The 16,171-nt window shown below is 54.7% G+C and overlaps 1 protein-coding gene across 21 annotated transcripts in view; it reads right to left on the bottom strand.

Moving 5' to 3' along the window:
• Positions 1 to 41: 41 nt before the first annotated feature.
• LOC141726737 (scavenger receptor cysteine-rich domain-containing group B protein-like) overlaps positions 42 to 16,171 on the bottom strand; it is a 17,742-nt gene continuing 1,612 nt past the window's right edge. The window contains exons 2-10 of one of the 21 annotated variants that reach the window (XM_074531773.1): positions 13,884 to 13,898; positions 12,702 to 12,733; positions 12,630 to 12,665; positions 12,385 to 12,456; positions 11,190 to 11,297; positions 10,167 to 10,362; positions 8,056 to 8,424; positions 4,636 to 4,764; positions 42 to 198 (exon numbers count right to left, since the gene is read on the bottom strand). In XM_074531773.1, the coding sequence (XP_074387874.1) occupies positions 125 to 198; positions 4,636 to 4,764; positions 8,056 to 8,424; positions 10,167 to 10,362; positions 11,190 to 11,297; positions 12,385 to 12,456; positions 12,630 to 12,665; positions 12,702 to 12,733; positions 13,884 to 13,898 (1,031 nt within the window). In that variant the 3' untranslated portion in view covers positions 42 to 124. Of the gene's footprint in view, positions 199 to 4,635; positions 4,765 to 8,055; positions 8,425 to 10,166; positions 10,363 to 11,189; positions 11,298 to 12,384; positions 12,457 to 12,629; positions 12,734 to 13,883; positions 13,899 to 16,171 lie in introns of all 21 variants that reach the window. The other 20 variants (XM_074531775.1, XM_074531766.1, XM_074531767.1 and 17 more) reach the window with 20 other exon arrangements.

Below are 16,171 nucleotides of genomic sequence, written 5' to 3'. Positions count from 1 at the left end.
GCGCGCGGTGCACGCTGGGAAATGTAGTCCCCAACCGGAGCCTGGTCTAGCGGCTCTCGCTGGGTTGTGCGGGTTTATATTGGTTTTATTGAGTTTATACTGGTCCATACTGGTCTATACTGGTTTATACTGGTTTGTACTGGTCCGCGCTGGTCTCTCCGGCCGTTCCCGGCTGTTCCGGGGGCAGCAGGGGCTCACCTGGGGGGGGAGGGGTCGGGGGGGGACCCCAAAACTCCCTTGGGACCCCCAAAATCCCCAAAAACCCACCAAAATCCCCAAATCCACCCCCAAACCCCTCAGGAACACCCCCAGGGACCCCCAAAATCTCCAAATCCAACCCAAAATCCCCAAAACCTCCCCGGAACCCCCAAATTCCCCCCCAAATCCACCCCAAAATCTTCGGGAACCCCTCCCCAGACCCCAAAATTCCCCAAATTCACCTCAAAAACCTCCACAGGGACCCCAAAATCCCAAAATCCAAACCTTAATCGCCCGGACCCCCAAAATTCCCCAAAACCTCCCCAGGGACCCCCAAATCCACCCCAAAACCCCTCAGGGACCCCCAAAATTCAACGAAATTCCCCAAAACCTCCCCGGGACCCCCCAGATTTCCCCCAAATTCCCCCAAAATCACCCAGGGACCCCCAAAATCCACCAAAATTCCCCCCAAATTCACCAAATTCAACCAAAACCCCCCAAGACCCCCCCCACAAATTCCCCAGAACCCCCAAATTCCCCAAATCCACCCCAAAACCCCTCAGGGACCCCAAAATCCCCAAATTCACTCCAAAACCTCCCCGGGACCCCCAAAATCCCCCCAAAATTCCCCCCATGACCCCCAAAATTTCCCAAATTCCCCAAATCTTCCCCCAAACCCCTCAACACCCCCCCCAAATTCCCCAGGGACCCCCCGAATTTTCCAGGACCCCCCAAATCCACCCCAAATTTCCCAGGACCCCCCCAGGGACCCCCAAATTCCCAAAATCCTTCAGGACCCCCCCAAATCCACCCCAAAATTATCCCAAAAATCCCTCAGGGCCCCTCAAATTTCCCAAATCCCCCCCAAAAATCCAACCAAACCCCCCCAAAACCCCCCCAGGATCCCCCAAATTCCCTCCAAGACCCCCCCCCAAATTCTTCAGGGACCCCAAAAACCTCTTAGGACCCCCCAGGACCCCCCAAATCCACCCCAAATCCCCAAAATCCCCCCCAAAATTCCCCAAATTCTCCCCAGGACCCCCCAAAATCCCCAAATCCACCCCAAAACTCCTCAGGACCCCCCAAAATCTCCCAAATTTCCCTCAAATCCCCCCAAGTTCCCCTCAGGACCCCCCCAAATCCACCCCAAATTCCCCAGGGACCCCCAAATCCCCAAATCCACCCCAAAATCCCTCAGGATCCCCCAAAATCCCTCCCTGGACCCCCCCGGGGGAATTTGGGGGAGACCCTGAACGATTTTTGGGGTGAATTTGGGGATTTTGAGGGGTCCCTGCGGGGTCTTTGGGAAAATTGGGGGATTTTGGGAGGAATTTGAGGGGAATTTGAGGCAGATTTGGGGAATTTGGGGTGGATTTGGGGGGTTTCTGGGGTGATTTTTGGGGAATTTGAGGGAATTTTTGGGGGGGATTTTTGGGAATTTTGGGGTCACCTGAACCTTTTTTTTTGGGGGAGAGTTTTGGGGTCTCCTTGGACGTTTTTGGGGTGAATATTGGGGGTTTTGGGGTCACCCTGAGCCATTTCTGGGGCGATTTTGGGAAGATTTTGGGGAATTTTGGGGTCACCCTGAGCCACTTTTGGGGTGGATTTTGAGGATTTTAGGGGCGGTTTTGGGGGTGAATTTTGGGATTTTTGGGGAGGATTTGGGGGGTTTTGGGGAGAATTGTGGGAATTTGGGGTGGATTTTGGGGTTTTTGGGGTTGTAGGGAGGATTTGGGGGGGATTTTGGGGTCCCCGAGCCGTTTTTGGGGTGGATTTCAGGGATTTTGGGGAATTTTGGGGGGGATTTGGGGGAATTTTGGGGTTTGGGGGTCTCCTGAGCCATTTCTGGGGCGATTTTGGGACATTTTGGGGTCCCGTGAGGGTTTTTTGGGAGGAATTTTGGGGGGATTTTTGGGGATTTTGGGGTCCTCTGAGCAGGTTTTGGGAAGGATTTTGGGGAGCATTTTGGCGATTTTGGGGTCACCTCAGCCATTTCTGGGGGGATTTGGGGGTTTCTATGGTCCCTGAGCCATTTTTTGGGGGGGATTTTGGGTCCCCGAACCAGTTTTGGGGTGAATTTTTGGGGTTTGGAGGTTTTTGGGGAGGATTTTGGGGACTTGGAGGAGGATTTTGGGGATTTTGGGGTGATTTTGGGGGTTTTGGGTTCCCTTGAGGGGTTTTTAAGGGTGGATTTTGGGAATTTTGAGGGGAAATTTTTGAGGATTTGGGAGAGGATTTTGGGGAGGATTTTGGGGTTTTTGAGGTGGATCCTGAGGAGAATTTTTGGGGATTTTGGGGGAATTTTAGGGTGGATCTTTGGGGGAAATTTGGGGTGGATTTTTGGGGAGATTTTGGGGGGAATTTTGGGGAGGATTTTGGGGATTTGGAAGAGGATTTTGGGGATTTTAGGGTGATTTTGGGGAGAATTTTGGGTATTTGGGGATTTGGGGGAGGATTTTGGGAATTTTGGGGGAATTTTGGGGGGAATTTTTGGGGATTTGGGAGAGAATTTTGGGGAGGATTTTGGGGTTTTTGAGGTGGATTCTGGAGAGAATTTTTGGGGATTTTGGGGGAATTTTAGGGTGGATCTTTGGGGGAAATTTGGGGTGGATTTTTGGGGAGATTTTGGGGGGAATTTTGGGGAGGACTTTGGGTATTTGGGGGAGGATTTTGAGGGAATTTTGGGGGAATTTTGGGGGATTTGGGAGAAGATTTTGGGGAGGATTTTGGGGTTTTTGAGGTGGATCCTGAGGAGAATTTTTGGGGATTTTGGGAGAATTTTAGGGTGGATCTTTGGGGGAAATTTGGGGTGGATTTTTGGGGAGATTTTGGGGGGAATTTTGGGGAGGATTTTGGGGATTTGGAAGAGGATTTTAGGGATTTTAGGGTGATTTTGGGGAGAATTTTGGGGATTTGGGGATTTGGGGGAGGATTTGGGGAATTTTGGGGGGAATTTTTGGGGATTTGGGAGAGAATTTTGGGGAGGATTTTGGGGTTTTTGAGGTGGATTCTGGAGAGAATTTTTGGGGATTTTGGGGGAATTTTAAGGTGGATTTTGGGGGGATTTTGGGGTGGATTTTTGGGGAGATTTTGGGGGGAATTTTGGGGAGGATTTTGGGGATATGCAGGAGGATTTTGGGGATTTTAGGGTGATTTTGGGGAGAATTTTGGGGATTTGGGGATTTGGGGGAGGATTTTGGGGGAATTTTGGGGGGAATTTTGAGGATTTGGGAGAAGATTTTGGGGAGGATTTTGGGGTTTTTGAGGTGGATTCTGGGGAGAATTTTTGGGGATTTTGGGAGAATTTTAAGGTGGATTTTGGGGGCATTTTGGGGGAAATTTTGGGGAGGATTTTGGGGATATGCAGGAGGATTTTGGGGTGATTATGGGGTGATTTTGGGGGGAATTTTGGGGAGAACTTTGGGTATTTGGGGGAGGATTTTGGGAATTTTGGGGGAATTTTTGGGGATTTGGGAGAAGATTTTGGGGAGGATTTTGGGGTTTTTGAGGTGGATTCTGAGGAGAATTTTTGGGGATTTTGGGGGAATTTTAAGGTGAATTTTGGGGGGATTTTGGGCGGAATTTTGGGGAGGATTTGGGGGATTTGGAAGAGGATTTTAGGGTGATTTTGGGTATTTGGGGATTTGGGGGAGGATTTTGGGAATTTTGGGGGAATTTGGGGGGGAATTTTGGGGGATTTCGGAGAAGATTTTGGGGAGGATTTTGGGTTATTTGAGGTGGATTCTGGAGAGAATTTTTGGGGATTTTGGGATAATTTTGGAGGGGATTTTTGGGGGGGTTTTGGGGTGGATTTTTGGGGAGATTTTGGGGGAAATTTTGGGGAGGATTTTGGGGATTTGGAAGAGGATTTTGGGGATTTTAGGGTGATTTTGGGGAGAATTTTGGGTATTTTGGGATTTGGGGGAGGATTTTGGGAATTTTGGGGGGAATTTTGGGGGAATTTGGGAGAAGATTTTGGGGAGGATTTTGGGGTTTTTGAGTTGGATTCTGAGGAGAATTTTTGGGGATTTTGGGAGAATTTTAGGGTGGATCTTTGGGGGAAATTTGGGGTGGATTTTTGGGGAGATTTTGGGGGGAATTTTGGGGAGAATTTTGGGGATTTGGGGATTTGGGGGAGGATTTTGGGAATTTTGGGGGAGTTTTGGGGGGAATTTTTGGGGATTTGGGAGAGGATTTTGGGGTTTTTGAGGTGGATTCTGAGGAGAATTTTTGGGGATTTTGTGGGAATTTTGGGGGGAATTTTTGGGGATTTGGGAGAGGATTTTGGGGAGGATTTTGGGGTTTTTGAGTTGGATTCTGAGGAGAATTTTTGGGGATTTTGGGGGAATTTTAGGGTGGATTTTTGGAGGAATTTTGGGGGGATTTTTGGGGGGATTTTGGGATGAATTTTTGGGATTTTGGGTTCCCCAGCCTCACCTGGCCGTGGCCGTGCCCACCTGGCACCGCGGGCGCACCTGGCGCACAGGTAAAGGGGCAGCAGGGCCCCGCAGAGCCCCGCCCCCACCCCCAGCAGCGCCCCCAGCGGAGGGCACGGATCGGGCGGGGCTGCACAGGTGAGACAGAGACAGGTGAGTATGGACAGGTGAGTATGGACAGGTGAGTATGGACAGGTGAGTATGGACAGGTGAGTATGGACAGGTGAGGGACGGGTGAGAGATGGGTGAGTATGGACAGGTGAGAGACGGGTGAGTATGGACAGGTGAGTATGGACAGGTGAGTATGGACAGGTGAGAGACAGGTGAGAGACAGGTGAGAGACAGGTGAGGGACGGGTGAGGGACGGGTGAGATACAGGTGAGAGACAGGTGAGAGACAGGTGAGAGACAGGTGAGATGCAGGTGAGAGACAGGTGAGAGACAGGTGAGATACAGGTGAGTATGGACAGGTGAGGGACAGGTGAGAGACAGGTGAGATATGGGTGAGAGACAGGTGAGAAACAGGTGAGATACAGGTGAGATATGGGTGAGATACAGGTGAGATATGGGTGAGATACAGGTGAGATACAGGTGAGGGACAGGTGAGAGACAGGTGAGGGACAGGTGAGAGACAGGTGAGATATGGGTGAGAGACAGGTGAGAAACAGGTGAGATACAGGTGAGATACAGGTGAGATACAGGTGAGGGACAGGTGAGGGACAGGTGAGAGACAGGTGAGAGATGGGTGAGTATGGACAGGTGAGGGACAGGTGAGAGACAGGTGAGGGACAGGTGAGGGACAGGTGAGGGACGGGTGAGGGACAGGTGAGATACAGGTGAGGGACAGGTGAGAGACAGGTGAGTATGGACAGGTGAGGGACAGGTGAGAGACAGGTGAGAGACAGGTGAGAGACAGGTGAGGGACGGGTGAGAGACAGGTGAGATATGGGTGAGATACAGGTGAGATACAGGTGAGGGACAGGTGAGAGACAGGTGAGATACAGGTGAGATATGGGTGAGATACAGGTGAGATACAGGTGAGAGACAGGTGAGATACAGGTGAGAGACAGGTGAGGGACAGGTGAGATACAGGTGAGTATGGACAGGTGAGTATGGACAGGTGAGGGACAGGTGAGAGACAGGTGAGGGACAGGTGAGAGACAGGTGAGGGACAGGTGAGGGACAGGTGAGAGACAGGTGAGAGACAGGTGAGATACAGGTGAGTATGGACAGGTGAGAGACAGGTGAGAGACAGGTGAGAGACAGGTGAGATACGGGAGAGACACAGGTGAGATACGGGTGAGAGACAGGTGAGATACAGGTGAGGGACGGGTGAGATACAGGTGAGTATGGACAGGTGAGATACAGGTGAGGGACAGGTGAGATACAGGTGAGTATGGACAGGTGAGGGACAGGTGAGAGACAGGTGAGAAACAGGTGAGATACAGGTGAGATATGGGTGAGATACAGGTGAGAGAGAGAGAAACAGGTGAGTTAGGGACAGGTGAGAGAGACACAGGTGTGGGACACAGGTGAGATACAGGTGAGATATGCACAGGTGAGACACAGGTGTGGGACAGGTGAGGGATAGGTGAGAGAAAGAGAGACAGGGGAGTATGGACAGGTGAGACAGGTGAGGGACACAGGTGAGACACAGGTGAGAGAGAGAGACAGGTGAGACATGGACAGGTGAGAGACAGCTGAGAGAGACACAGGTGCAAGAGAGACAGGTGAGAGAGACACAGGTGAGGGACAGGTGAGGGACAGAGAGGTGACACACGGACAGATGAGAGAGAGACACAGGTGAGGGGCAGGTGAGACACAGGTGAGACATATGAAGGACAGGTGAGAGGTGAGACATGGACAGGTGAGATACAGGTGAGAGACACAGGTGAGACATGGACAGGTGAGACACAGGTGTGTATGAACAGGTGAGACATGGACAGGTGAGATATGGGTGAGGGACAGGTGAGAGACAGGTGAGGGAGAGGGGACAGGTGGTAGGGATGGGAGAGGTGAGCGATAGGCAGGACAGGTGAGACAGGTGAGAGACAGGTGAGACAGGTGAGATATGGACAGGTGAGAGAGACACAGGTGAGAGACAACTGAGACAGGTGAGTATGGACAGGTGAGATACAGGTGAGAGAGACAGAAGGTGAGATACAGGTGAGACACAGACAGGTGAGACACAGACAGGTGGGACAGGTGAGAGAGCCACAGGTGAGACATGGGCAGGTAAGGGACACAGGTGAGGTACAGGTGAGATACGGGTGAGTATGGACAGGTGAGACACAGGTGAGAGAGACAGGTGAGTATGGACAGGTGAGACACAGATGAGAGAGAGGTGAGATACAGGTGAGGGACAGGTTAGATGTGGACAGGTAAGAAAGAGAGAGAGACACAGGTGAGATATGGACAGGTGAGATACAGGTGAGAGAGAGGTGAGACAGGTGAGATACAGGTGAGACAGATGAGATATGGGTGAGATACAGACAGGTGAGAGACAAGTGAGACATGGACAGGTGAGATATGGACAGGTGAGATACAGACAGGTGAGACAGCTGAGGTATGGACAGGTGAGAGAGAGAGACAGGTGAGAGAGGTGAGAGAGAGAGACACAGGTGAGACACAGGTGAGATATGGACAGGTGAGACACAGGTGAGACACAGGTGAGATAGGTCAGAAACAGGTGAGACATGGACAGGTGAGACACAGAGTGAGACAGGTGACATGCAGGTAGGATAGGATACAGGTGAGAGAGACAGGTGAGATACAGTGAGACATGGACAGGTGGGACACAGGTGAGACATGGACAGGTGGGACACAGGTGGGACACAGGTGAGACCCAGGTGAGAGAGACAGGTGAGCTAGAGATGGGAGGGTGAGACAGGTGAGGCATGGACAGGTGGGATGGGTGACATACAGGTAGGATACAGGTGAGAGAGATGGTGAGACACAGGTGAGACAAGATAAGGACAGGTGAGAAACAGGTGAGAGACAGGTGAGGGACAGATGGGGCAGGTGGGGGATGGGCAGGATGGCTCAGACAGGTGAGTTCTGGACAGGTGAGATACAGGTGAGAGCGACACAGGTGAGACACAGATTAAATACAGGTGAGAGACAGGTGAGATATGGACAGGTGAGAGCAGTGGGACAGGTGAGGGATGGGTAGGACAGGTGAGACACAGGTGAGATACAGGTGAGACACAGGTGAGACACAGGTGCGACAGGTGATGCACAAGCAGGATACAGGTGAGATACAGGTGGGACAGGTGAGAGATGGGCAGGACAGGTGAGATACAGACAGGTGAAGGACAGGTGAGACATGGACAGGTGAAGCACAGGTGAGACACAGACAGGCGAATCACAGGTGAGGGATGGACAGGTGTCACCAGGTGACCCCACCCTCCTTCCCCCCTCACCTGGCAGCTCCTCGCACGCCACGTGAGCGACCGCACCTGTCCCGCAGGTACCGGGGCGGAGCCTCGGGCACTCGACCAGCATCTGCTCATTGCCCCGACAGGTGAGCTCCAGCAGCTGAGGCTCCGCCAGGTGAGGCTCGGCCAGGTGAGGCTCCTGTCCCGCCAGGTGAGCCTCCGTGGGCTCCAGGTGCGGCCCCGCAGGTGCGCTGAGGGCGGGGCCGCAGCCCAGCTGCCGGCACAGCACCTGCGCCTCGGGCAGCCCCCAGGTGAGGCCGCACACCTGCAGCCAGGTGCGGTTCAGCAGCACCTGCACCTGCCCCGAGCAGGGCCCGGCCCCGCCCCGCAGCCGCACCTGGGGGGGATCCGCACCTGGGGGGGGAGGGGACACGGGGTCAGGGGGGCGGGGACGGGGGGGGACAGGTGAGCGCACCTGGGGACAGGTGGGGACACCTGAGATCATCTGGGGACACCTGGGGAGCACCTGGGCACACCTGAGCTGATCTGACCTGATCTGAGCGCACCTGGGCACACCTGGGGGGTACCTCAGGACACCTGGGCACACCTGGCGGCACCTGGGGGTACCTGGGGACACATCTGAGCTCATCTGAACCTACCTGAGTTAATCTGAGCACACCTGAGCTCACCTGGGGTACCTGGGCTCACCTGAACCTATCTGAGCTCACCTGAGCACACCTGCGGGCACCTGTGGGAACCTGAGCACACCTGAGCACACCTGAGCACACCTGGGTACACCAGGGCACGCCTGAACCCACCTGAGCACACCTGGGGGCACACCTGAGCTCCCCTGAACCCATCTGAGCTCACCCAAGCACACCTGGGCACACCTGGGCACACCTGGGGGCAGCTAGGGGTACCTGGGCACTTCATCCCATCTGTGTTACCTGAGCTCACCTGGGCACCTCACCCCGACTACACCTGAGCTCACCTTGTCACACCTGAGCCGACCTGGGTTACCTGGGCACACCTGGGCACAACAAGTGCTCACCTGCTCCACCTGAGCCCACCTGTGCCCTCACCTGTGCCCTCACCTGTGCCCTCACCTGTGCCCTCACCTGCCCTTACCTGTCCCACCTCCCCCCTTCCTCACCTGCCCTTACCTGTCCCACCTGTCCCTCACCTGAGCACACCTGAGCTGTCCCTTCACCTGTCCCACCTGTCCCCACCCACCTCATCAGTCCCTCACCTGTGCTCACCTGTCCCACCTGAGCTCACCTGTCCCCCGTGTTCCCACCTGTCCCTCACCTGTCCCCCACTCTCACCTGTCCTACTCACCTCACCTGAGCACACCTGAGCTGTCCCCTCACCTGTCCCACCTGTCCCCACCCACCTCACCTGTCCCACCTGTGCACACTTGTCCCACCTGTCCCCTCACCTGTCCCCTTGTTCTCACCTGTCCCCCCATGCTCACCTGAGCAGATCTGAGCCCACCTGTCCCACCTGAGCCCACCTGTCCCTCACCTGTCTCACCTGTCCCACCCACCTCACCTGACCCACCTGAGCACACCTGAGCTGTCCCCTCACCTGTTCCACCTGTACTCACCTGTCCCAGTGCTTACCTGTCCCGGTGCTCACCTGTCCCTCCCACCTCACCTGTCCTGTTCTCACCTGAGCACACCTGAGTTGTCCCCTCACCTGTCCCACCTGTCCTCACCTGTCCCTCACCTGACCCCATCCACCTCACCTATCCTCACCTGTCCCTCACCTGTCCTGGTGCTCACCTGTGCTCATCTGAGCTGTCCCCTCACCTGTCCCAGTGCTCACCTGTCCCCCACTCTCACCTGTCCCGTTCTCACCTGAGCACACCTGAGCTGTCCCCTCACCTGTCCCGGTGCTCACCTGTCCCTCACCTGTCCCTCCCCCCTCACCTGTCCCCGCTCTCACCTGTTCTCACCTGAGCACACCTGAGCTGTCCCCTCACCTGTCCCACCTGTCCCTCACCTGTCCCGGTGCTCACCTGTCCCGGGGCTCACCTGTCCCCGCTCTCACCTGTTCTCACCTGAGCACACCTGAGCTGTCCCCTCACCTGTCTCACCTGTCCCGGTGCTCACCTGTCCCCACTCTCACCTGTCCCTGCTCTCACCTGTTCTCACCTGAGCACACGGCTCCCGCGTCCTCGCCGTGCCCGCAGTCGTGCTGCCCCCAGGTGTGCAGGCTGCACCTGGCCAAGGTGAGCTCCTCACCTGTGCAGTGCGTCCCGTCCAGCCAGATCGGCCCCGCCCCCTGCCCGAAGTGGGCGTGGCCGGGGGCGGCCAGGGCGGAGCCGCAGCCCAGGGAGCGGCAGACCACCTGGGGGGGGAGGGGACAGGTGAGACACAGGGACAGGTGGGGACAGGTGAGCCCAGGTGTGTCACAGGTGTGTGTCTATGTGACCCCAGCTGTCCCCAGGTGTGTCACAGGTGTGTCCAGGTGTCCCTAGGTGTGTTCCAGGTGTGTCCAGGTGTCCCCAGCTGTCCCCAGGTGTGCCCAGGTGTGCCCAGGTGTGTCACAGGTATCACCAGGTGTGTCCAGGTGTCCTCAGGTGTGCCCAGGTGTGTCCCCATTGTCCCCAGGTGTGTCACAGGTATGTCCCAGATGTGCCTGGGTGTATCACAGGTGTCCCCAGGTGTGTCCCCATCCCCACCTGTCCCAGGTGTGTCCCCAGGTGTCCCAGGTTCTCACCTGTGTGTCTGCCATGTCCCAGGTGTGTCCCCATCCCCAGGTGTGTCCCAGGTGTGTCCCAGGTGTGTCCCCATCCCCAGGTGAGTCCCAGGTGTGTCCCAGGTGTGTCCCCAGGTGTGTCCCAGGTGTGTCCCAGGTGTGTCCCCAGGTGTGTCCCACGTGTGCCCCATGTCCCAGGTGTGTCCCAGGTGTGTCCCCATCCCCAGGTGTGTCCCAGGTGTGTCCCAGGTGTGCCCCCATCCCCAGGTGTGTCCCAGGTGTGTCCCCAGGTGTGTCACAGGTGTGCCCCCATCCCCAGGTGTGCCCGCAGGTGTGTCCCCAGGTGTGTCACAGGTGTGTCCCAGGTGTGTCACAGGTGTGCCCCCATCCCCAGGTGTGTCCCAGGTGTGTCCCAGGTGTGCCCCCATCCCCAGGTGTGTCCCAGGTGTGTCCCAGGTGTGTCCCCCCGCTCTCACCTGTGCGTCCGCCATGTCCCAGGAGTCGTCGCAGACCGAGCCCCACCTGTTCCTGTGCAGCACCTCCACCCGGCCCACGCACCTGGAGGAGCCGTTCACCAACCGCACCTGGGGGCACACCTGGGCTCACCTGGGGAACATCTGGGCACACCTGGGGAACATCTGGGGGACACCTGGGCACACCTGGGGAACATCTGGGGAACCCCTGAGGACAGCTGGGGGTACCTGAGGCACACCTGGGTCACCTGGGGGCACACCTGGGGGCACCTGGGGAACATCTGGGCACACCTATGGGGTCACACCTGGGGAACATCTGGGCACATCTGGGGTCAGTTGGGGCCCACTTGAGCACACCTGGGGATACACCTGAGGGCACCTGGGCACACCTGGGACACACCTGAGAACAGTTGGGGTTACTTGGGGGCACACCTGGGCACACCTGGGGGCAGCTGAGCACACCTGGGGGCGCCTGGGGTAATTGGGGAACACCTGGGGACACCTGCGAGCACACCTGGGGGTACCTGGGCACACCTGGGGGCACACCTACATCACCTGGGGTCACTTGGGGGACACCTGGAGGACACCTGGGGGTCACCCAAGGGCACATGGGGGCACCTGGGGCACCTGGGACACACCTGAGGACAGTTGGGGGTACCTGGGGGCACACCTGGGGTCACACCTGTGGGGACACACCTGGGCATACCTGGGGTCACCTGGGGACACCGGGGACACACCTGAGGACAGTTGGGGGTACCTGAGGCACACCTGGATCACCTGGGGGCACACCTGGGGGCACCTGGGGATATCTGGGGACCCTGTGGCACACCTGGGTGCACCTGGGGGCACGGGGGGGGTACCTGAGCACACCTGAGAACAACTGGGGGCACACCTGGGGGCACATCTACATCACCTGGGCACACCTGGGCACACCTGAGGGCACACCTGGGGGCACTAGGGGTCACCTGAGGGTACCCGAGGGCACACCTGGTACTCACCTGGGCACACCTGGGGTCACCTGAACCACATCTAGGGGCACTGGGGGCACACCTGGGCACACCTGAGGGAACACCTGAGGGCACCTGGGGGTACATCTACATCACCTGAGGACACCTGGGCACACCTGGGGTCACCTGGGGAACACGTGAGGACAGTTGGGGGTACCTGGGGGCACACCTGGGCACACCTGGGGCCTTACCTTCAACCGATCCCGGCCGCCCACCTGGGGTTGTGCCTGCGGCTCCACCTGGGCGTCCCCGTGTGGGTGCACCTGTGGGCACACCTGGGTTGTTACCTGGGAATGCACCTGGGCACCCACCTGGGCACCCACCTGGGGATTCACCTGGGGATTCACCTGGGCATCCACCTGGGGATTCACCTGGGCATCCACCTGGGCATCCACCTGGGGATTCACCTGGGGATTCACCTGGGGATTCACCTCACCTGTGCCCTCACCTGTTCATTCACCTGTGCCCTCACCTGTGCCCACACCTGGGGCTGCACCTGTGGATGCACCTGGGGCTGCACCTGCAGCCGGGGATCAGCACCTGTGGGGGGGAGAAAGGTGGGAGTGACACACCTGAGCACACCTGAGCACACCTGGGCACACCTGGGCACACCTGGGCACACCTGAGCACACCTGTCCACTCTCACCTGTGCACATCTCACCTGTGCAATGCACACCTGTCACACCTGTACGTACCCAAACACACCTGTGCATACCTGCACACCTGTCCGTGCTCACCTGCACAGCGCACACCTGAGCACACCTGGGCACACCTGAGCACACCTGTCCACTCTCACCTGTGCACATCTCACCTGCACAATGCACACCTGTCACACTTGTACGTACCCAAACACACCTGTGCATACCTGCACACCTGCCCGTGCTCACCTGCACAGCGCACACCTGAGCACACCTGAGCACACCTGGGCACACCTGAGCACACCTGTCCAGTCCCACCTGTCCCTGCTCACCTGCACACCTGCACACACCTGTCTGTATCTCACCTGCGCACACCTGTCCCTACCTGCACACACCTGCCCACACCTGCCGTCACTCACCTGCGCACTGCACACCTGAGCACACCTGAGCACACCTGGGCACACCTGAGCACACCTGAGCACACCTGCACACCTGTCCATGCCCACCTGTCCATACCTGCACACACCTGCGCACACCTGAGCACACCTGTCCGTGTGTGACTTGAGCACACCTGTCAGTGCTCACCTGTTCACATGCCCATACTGAGCACACCTGCCGTGCTCACCTGTGCACACCTGTCCATACCTGTGTACACTGTGTGACCTGAGCACACCTGCCATGCTCACCTGTGCACACCTGTCCATATCTGAGCACACCTGTCCATGCACACCTGGGCTCACCTGCGCACACCTGTCCATATCTGAGCACACCTGTGCACACCTGTGCACACCTGTTCATGCTCACCTGTGCACACCTGCACACACCTGTTCAGACTCACCTGTGCACACCTGTCCATGCACACCTGGGCTCACCTGTGCACACCTGTACACACCTGTGCACACCTGTCCGTGCTCACCTGTGCACACCTGCACACACCTGCTCAGACTCACCTGGGCACACCTGTCCGTGCTCACCTGTCCATACCTGGACTCACCTGAGCTCACCTGTCCATGCACACCTGTGCACACCTGCGCACACCTGTTCAGACTCACCTGAGCACAGCACACCTGTGGGAAAGAGAAAGGACAGGTGAGCTCAGGTGAGGTGGGCAAGGGTCAGGTACAGGACAGGTGTGCCCAGGTGTGCCCAGGTGTGCCCAGGTGAGCAAGGACAGGTGAGGGGATTTGGGGAATGGAAAAAGGGAAGGAAAATGGGAAAAAAAGAGGGGAAAAAGGGGAAAAATGGGAAAGGGAGAAGAAAATTTGGGAAAAATTGGGAAAAATCGAGGTAATTGAGAAAAAGTGGGAAAAAATTGGGAAAAATGGGACGGGGGAGGGGAAAAATTGGGGAAAATGTGGAAAAGAGGAAAAGAAAATTGTGGGAAAATTGGGAAAACTTGGGAAAGAGAAGAAAATTTGGGAAAAAAAGGGAGGGAAATTGGGGAAAAGTGGGAAAAATTTGGGAAAAAATGGGGGAAGTGAGGGAGGGGAAAGCCCGGAATTCTGGGGAAAATCGGGAAAATTTGGGGAAAAGGAGGAGAAAATTTGGGAAAAATTGGTTGGAATTGGGGGGTGGGGGGGGAAGGGGGGAAGGGAGGAGAAAAATTGGGAAAAATCGGGAAAAATTTGTGGGAAAATCTGGGAAAAAGGAGGTGAAAAATTGGGGGGAAAATATCGGGAAAAGGGAGGGGAAATCTGGGAAAATTTGGGAAAAAATTGAAGAAAAAGGGGGAAAAGTGGGGGAAGGAAGGACGAAAACTGGGAAAAAGGAGGAGGAAAATTAAGGAAAAATGGGCAAAAATTGGGGGGAAAAGGGCGAAAGGGAGGGGAAAAATTGGGAAAAATCGGATAAAATTTGGGAAAAAATTGTGGAAAAATTGGGGGAAAAGAGGGGAAGGAAAGAGAAAAATTGGGAAAAAGGAGGAGAAAAATCAGGAAAAAATCAGGAAAAAAATCAGGAAAATTTTGAAGAAAAAAATTAGAAAATTTGGTGAAAATTTGGGTAAAAGAAGGGGAAATATTGGGAAAACTTTGGGAAAAATCGGGGGGGAATGTGGGAAAATGAGGAGAAAAATTGGATAATTGGGGAAAAAATGTGGGAAAACTGGGGAAAGAAGGAGAAAAATCAGGGAGAAATTGGGAAAAATCGAGGAAAAAGGGGGGAAAGTTGGGTAAAAGAAGGGGAAATATTTGGAAAATTTGGGAAAAATCAGGGAAATGAGGAGAAAAATTTGAAAATTGTGGGAAAATTGTGGGGAAAGGAGGGGAAAAATCAGGGGGAAATTTGGAAAATTTGGGAAAAATCAGGGAAAATCGGAAAATGGAGAAAAGTAGGGAAAATGGGGGAGGGGAGGAGAAAAATTGTGAAAATTGTACAAAATTTGTGAGAAAATGGGGAAAGAAGGAGAAAAATAGGGGAGGAAAATAGGGGTGAAACTGGGAAAATTTGGGAAAAATCGGAAATTTGGAAAATTGGGAGGGAAAAGGGGGAATGGGGAGGGGAGGGGAATGGGAAATTCTGGGAAATTCGGGATTCGGAATTCGGATCCGGGAGGGGCCGAAGGTCGCGCGGGGGCCCCGAAATCGCGGAATTTGCCCCCAAAATCGATCGGACCCAAGGGCGGGGGGCGGGGGCAAAATTCCCGGGAAAAAATGGGCGGGAAAAGGGAAATTCCCGGAATTTGGAAGGGGGGAGGGGAATGGGGGCAAAAAATGGGAATTTTGGGAAAAAAAATCCTGAATTTTAGGTAAAAAAGGGAATTTTGGGATAAAGTACCTCGATTTTTTGGAATAAAATCTCCATTTTTTTTGGAATAAAAGCCCTGAGATTTGGGATCAAATCCTGGGGTTTTTTTTAAATTAAATCCCCCAATTTTGGAGTAAAATCTCTGAATTTTTTAGGATTAAAATCCTCAAAAATTTGGCCCCAAATACGGAATTTGTTGGCATAAAATTCCCGAATTTTTTGTATAAAATCCCAAAGCTGGAATAAAATTCTGGATTTTTTTAATTAAAATCCCTAATTTTTGAGATGAAGCCCCCCCAATTTTTTTTGGGATATAATCCTGAATTTGGGATAAAGTTCCCCAATTTTGGCCCCAAATCCTGATTTTTTTGGGGGGGATCAAATCCCTGAATTTTGGGGTGGAAATTCCCGATTTTTGAGTATAGAATCCCTGAATTTGGCCCCAAATCGGAATTTTCTGGGATAAATCTCCCAATTTGGGCTAAAACCCTCAATTTTTTTTGATAAAGCCTCAAATTTTGGCATAAAATCCCTGATTTTTGGGATGAAATTCTCAAATTCGGACACAATCCCCCCATATTTTAGAATAAAATCA

The sequence above is a fragment of the Zonotrichia albicollis genome, chromosome 38 (genome assembly GCF_047830755.1).
Source record: "Zonotrichia albicollis isolate bZonAlb1 chromosome 38, bZonAlb1.hap1, whole genome shotgun sequence".
Lineage (NCBI taxonomy): Eukaryota > Metazoa > Chordata > Aves > Passeriformes > Passerellidae > Zonotrichia > Zonotrichia albicollis.
The sequence above is the reverse complement of the archived record's forward strand: the minus strand, read 5'-3'. Positions and strand labels throughout refer to the sequence as shown.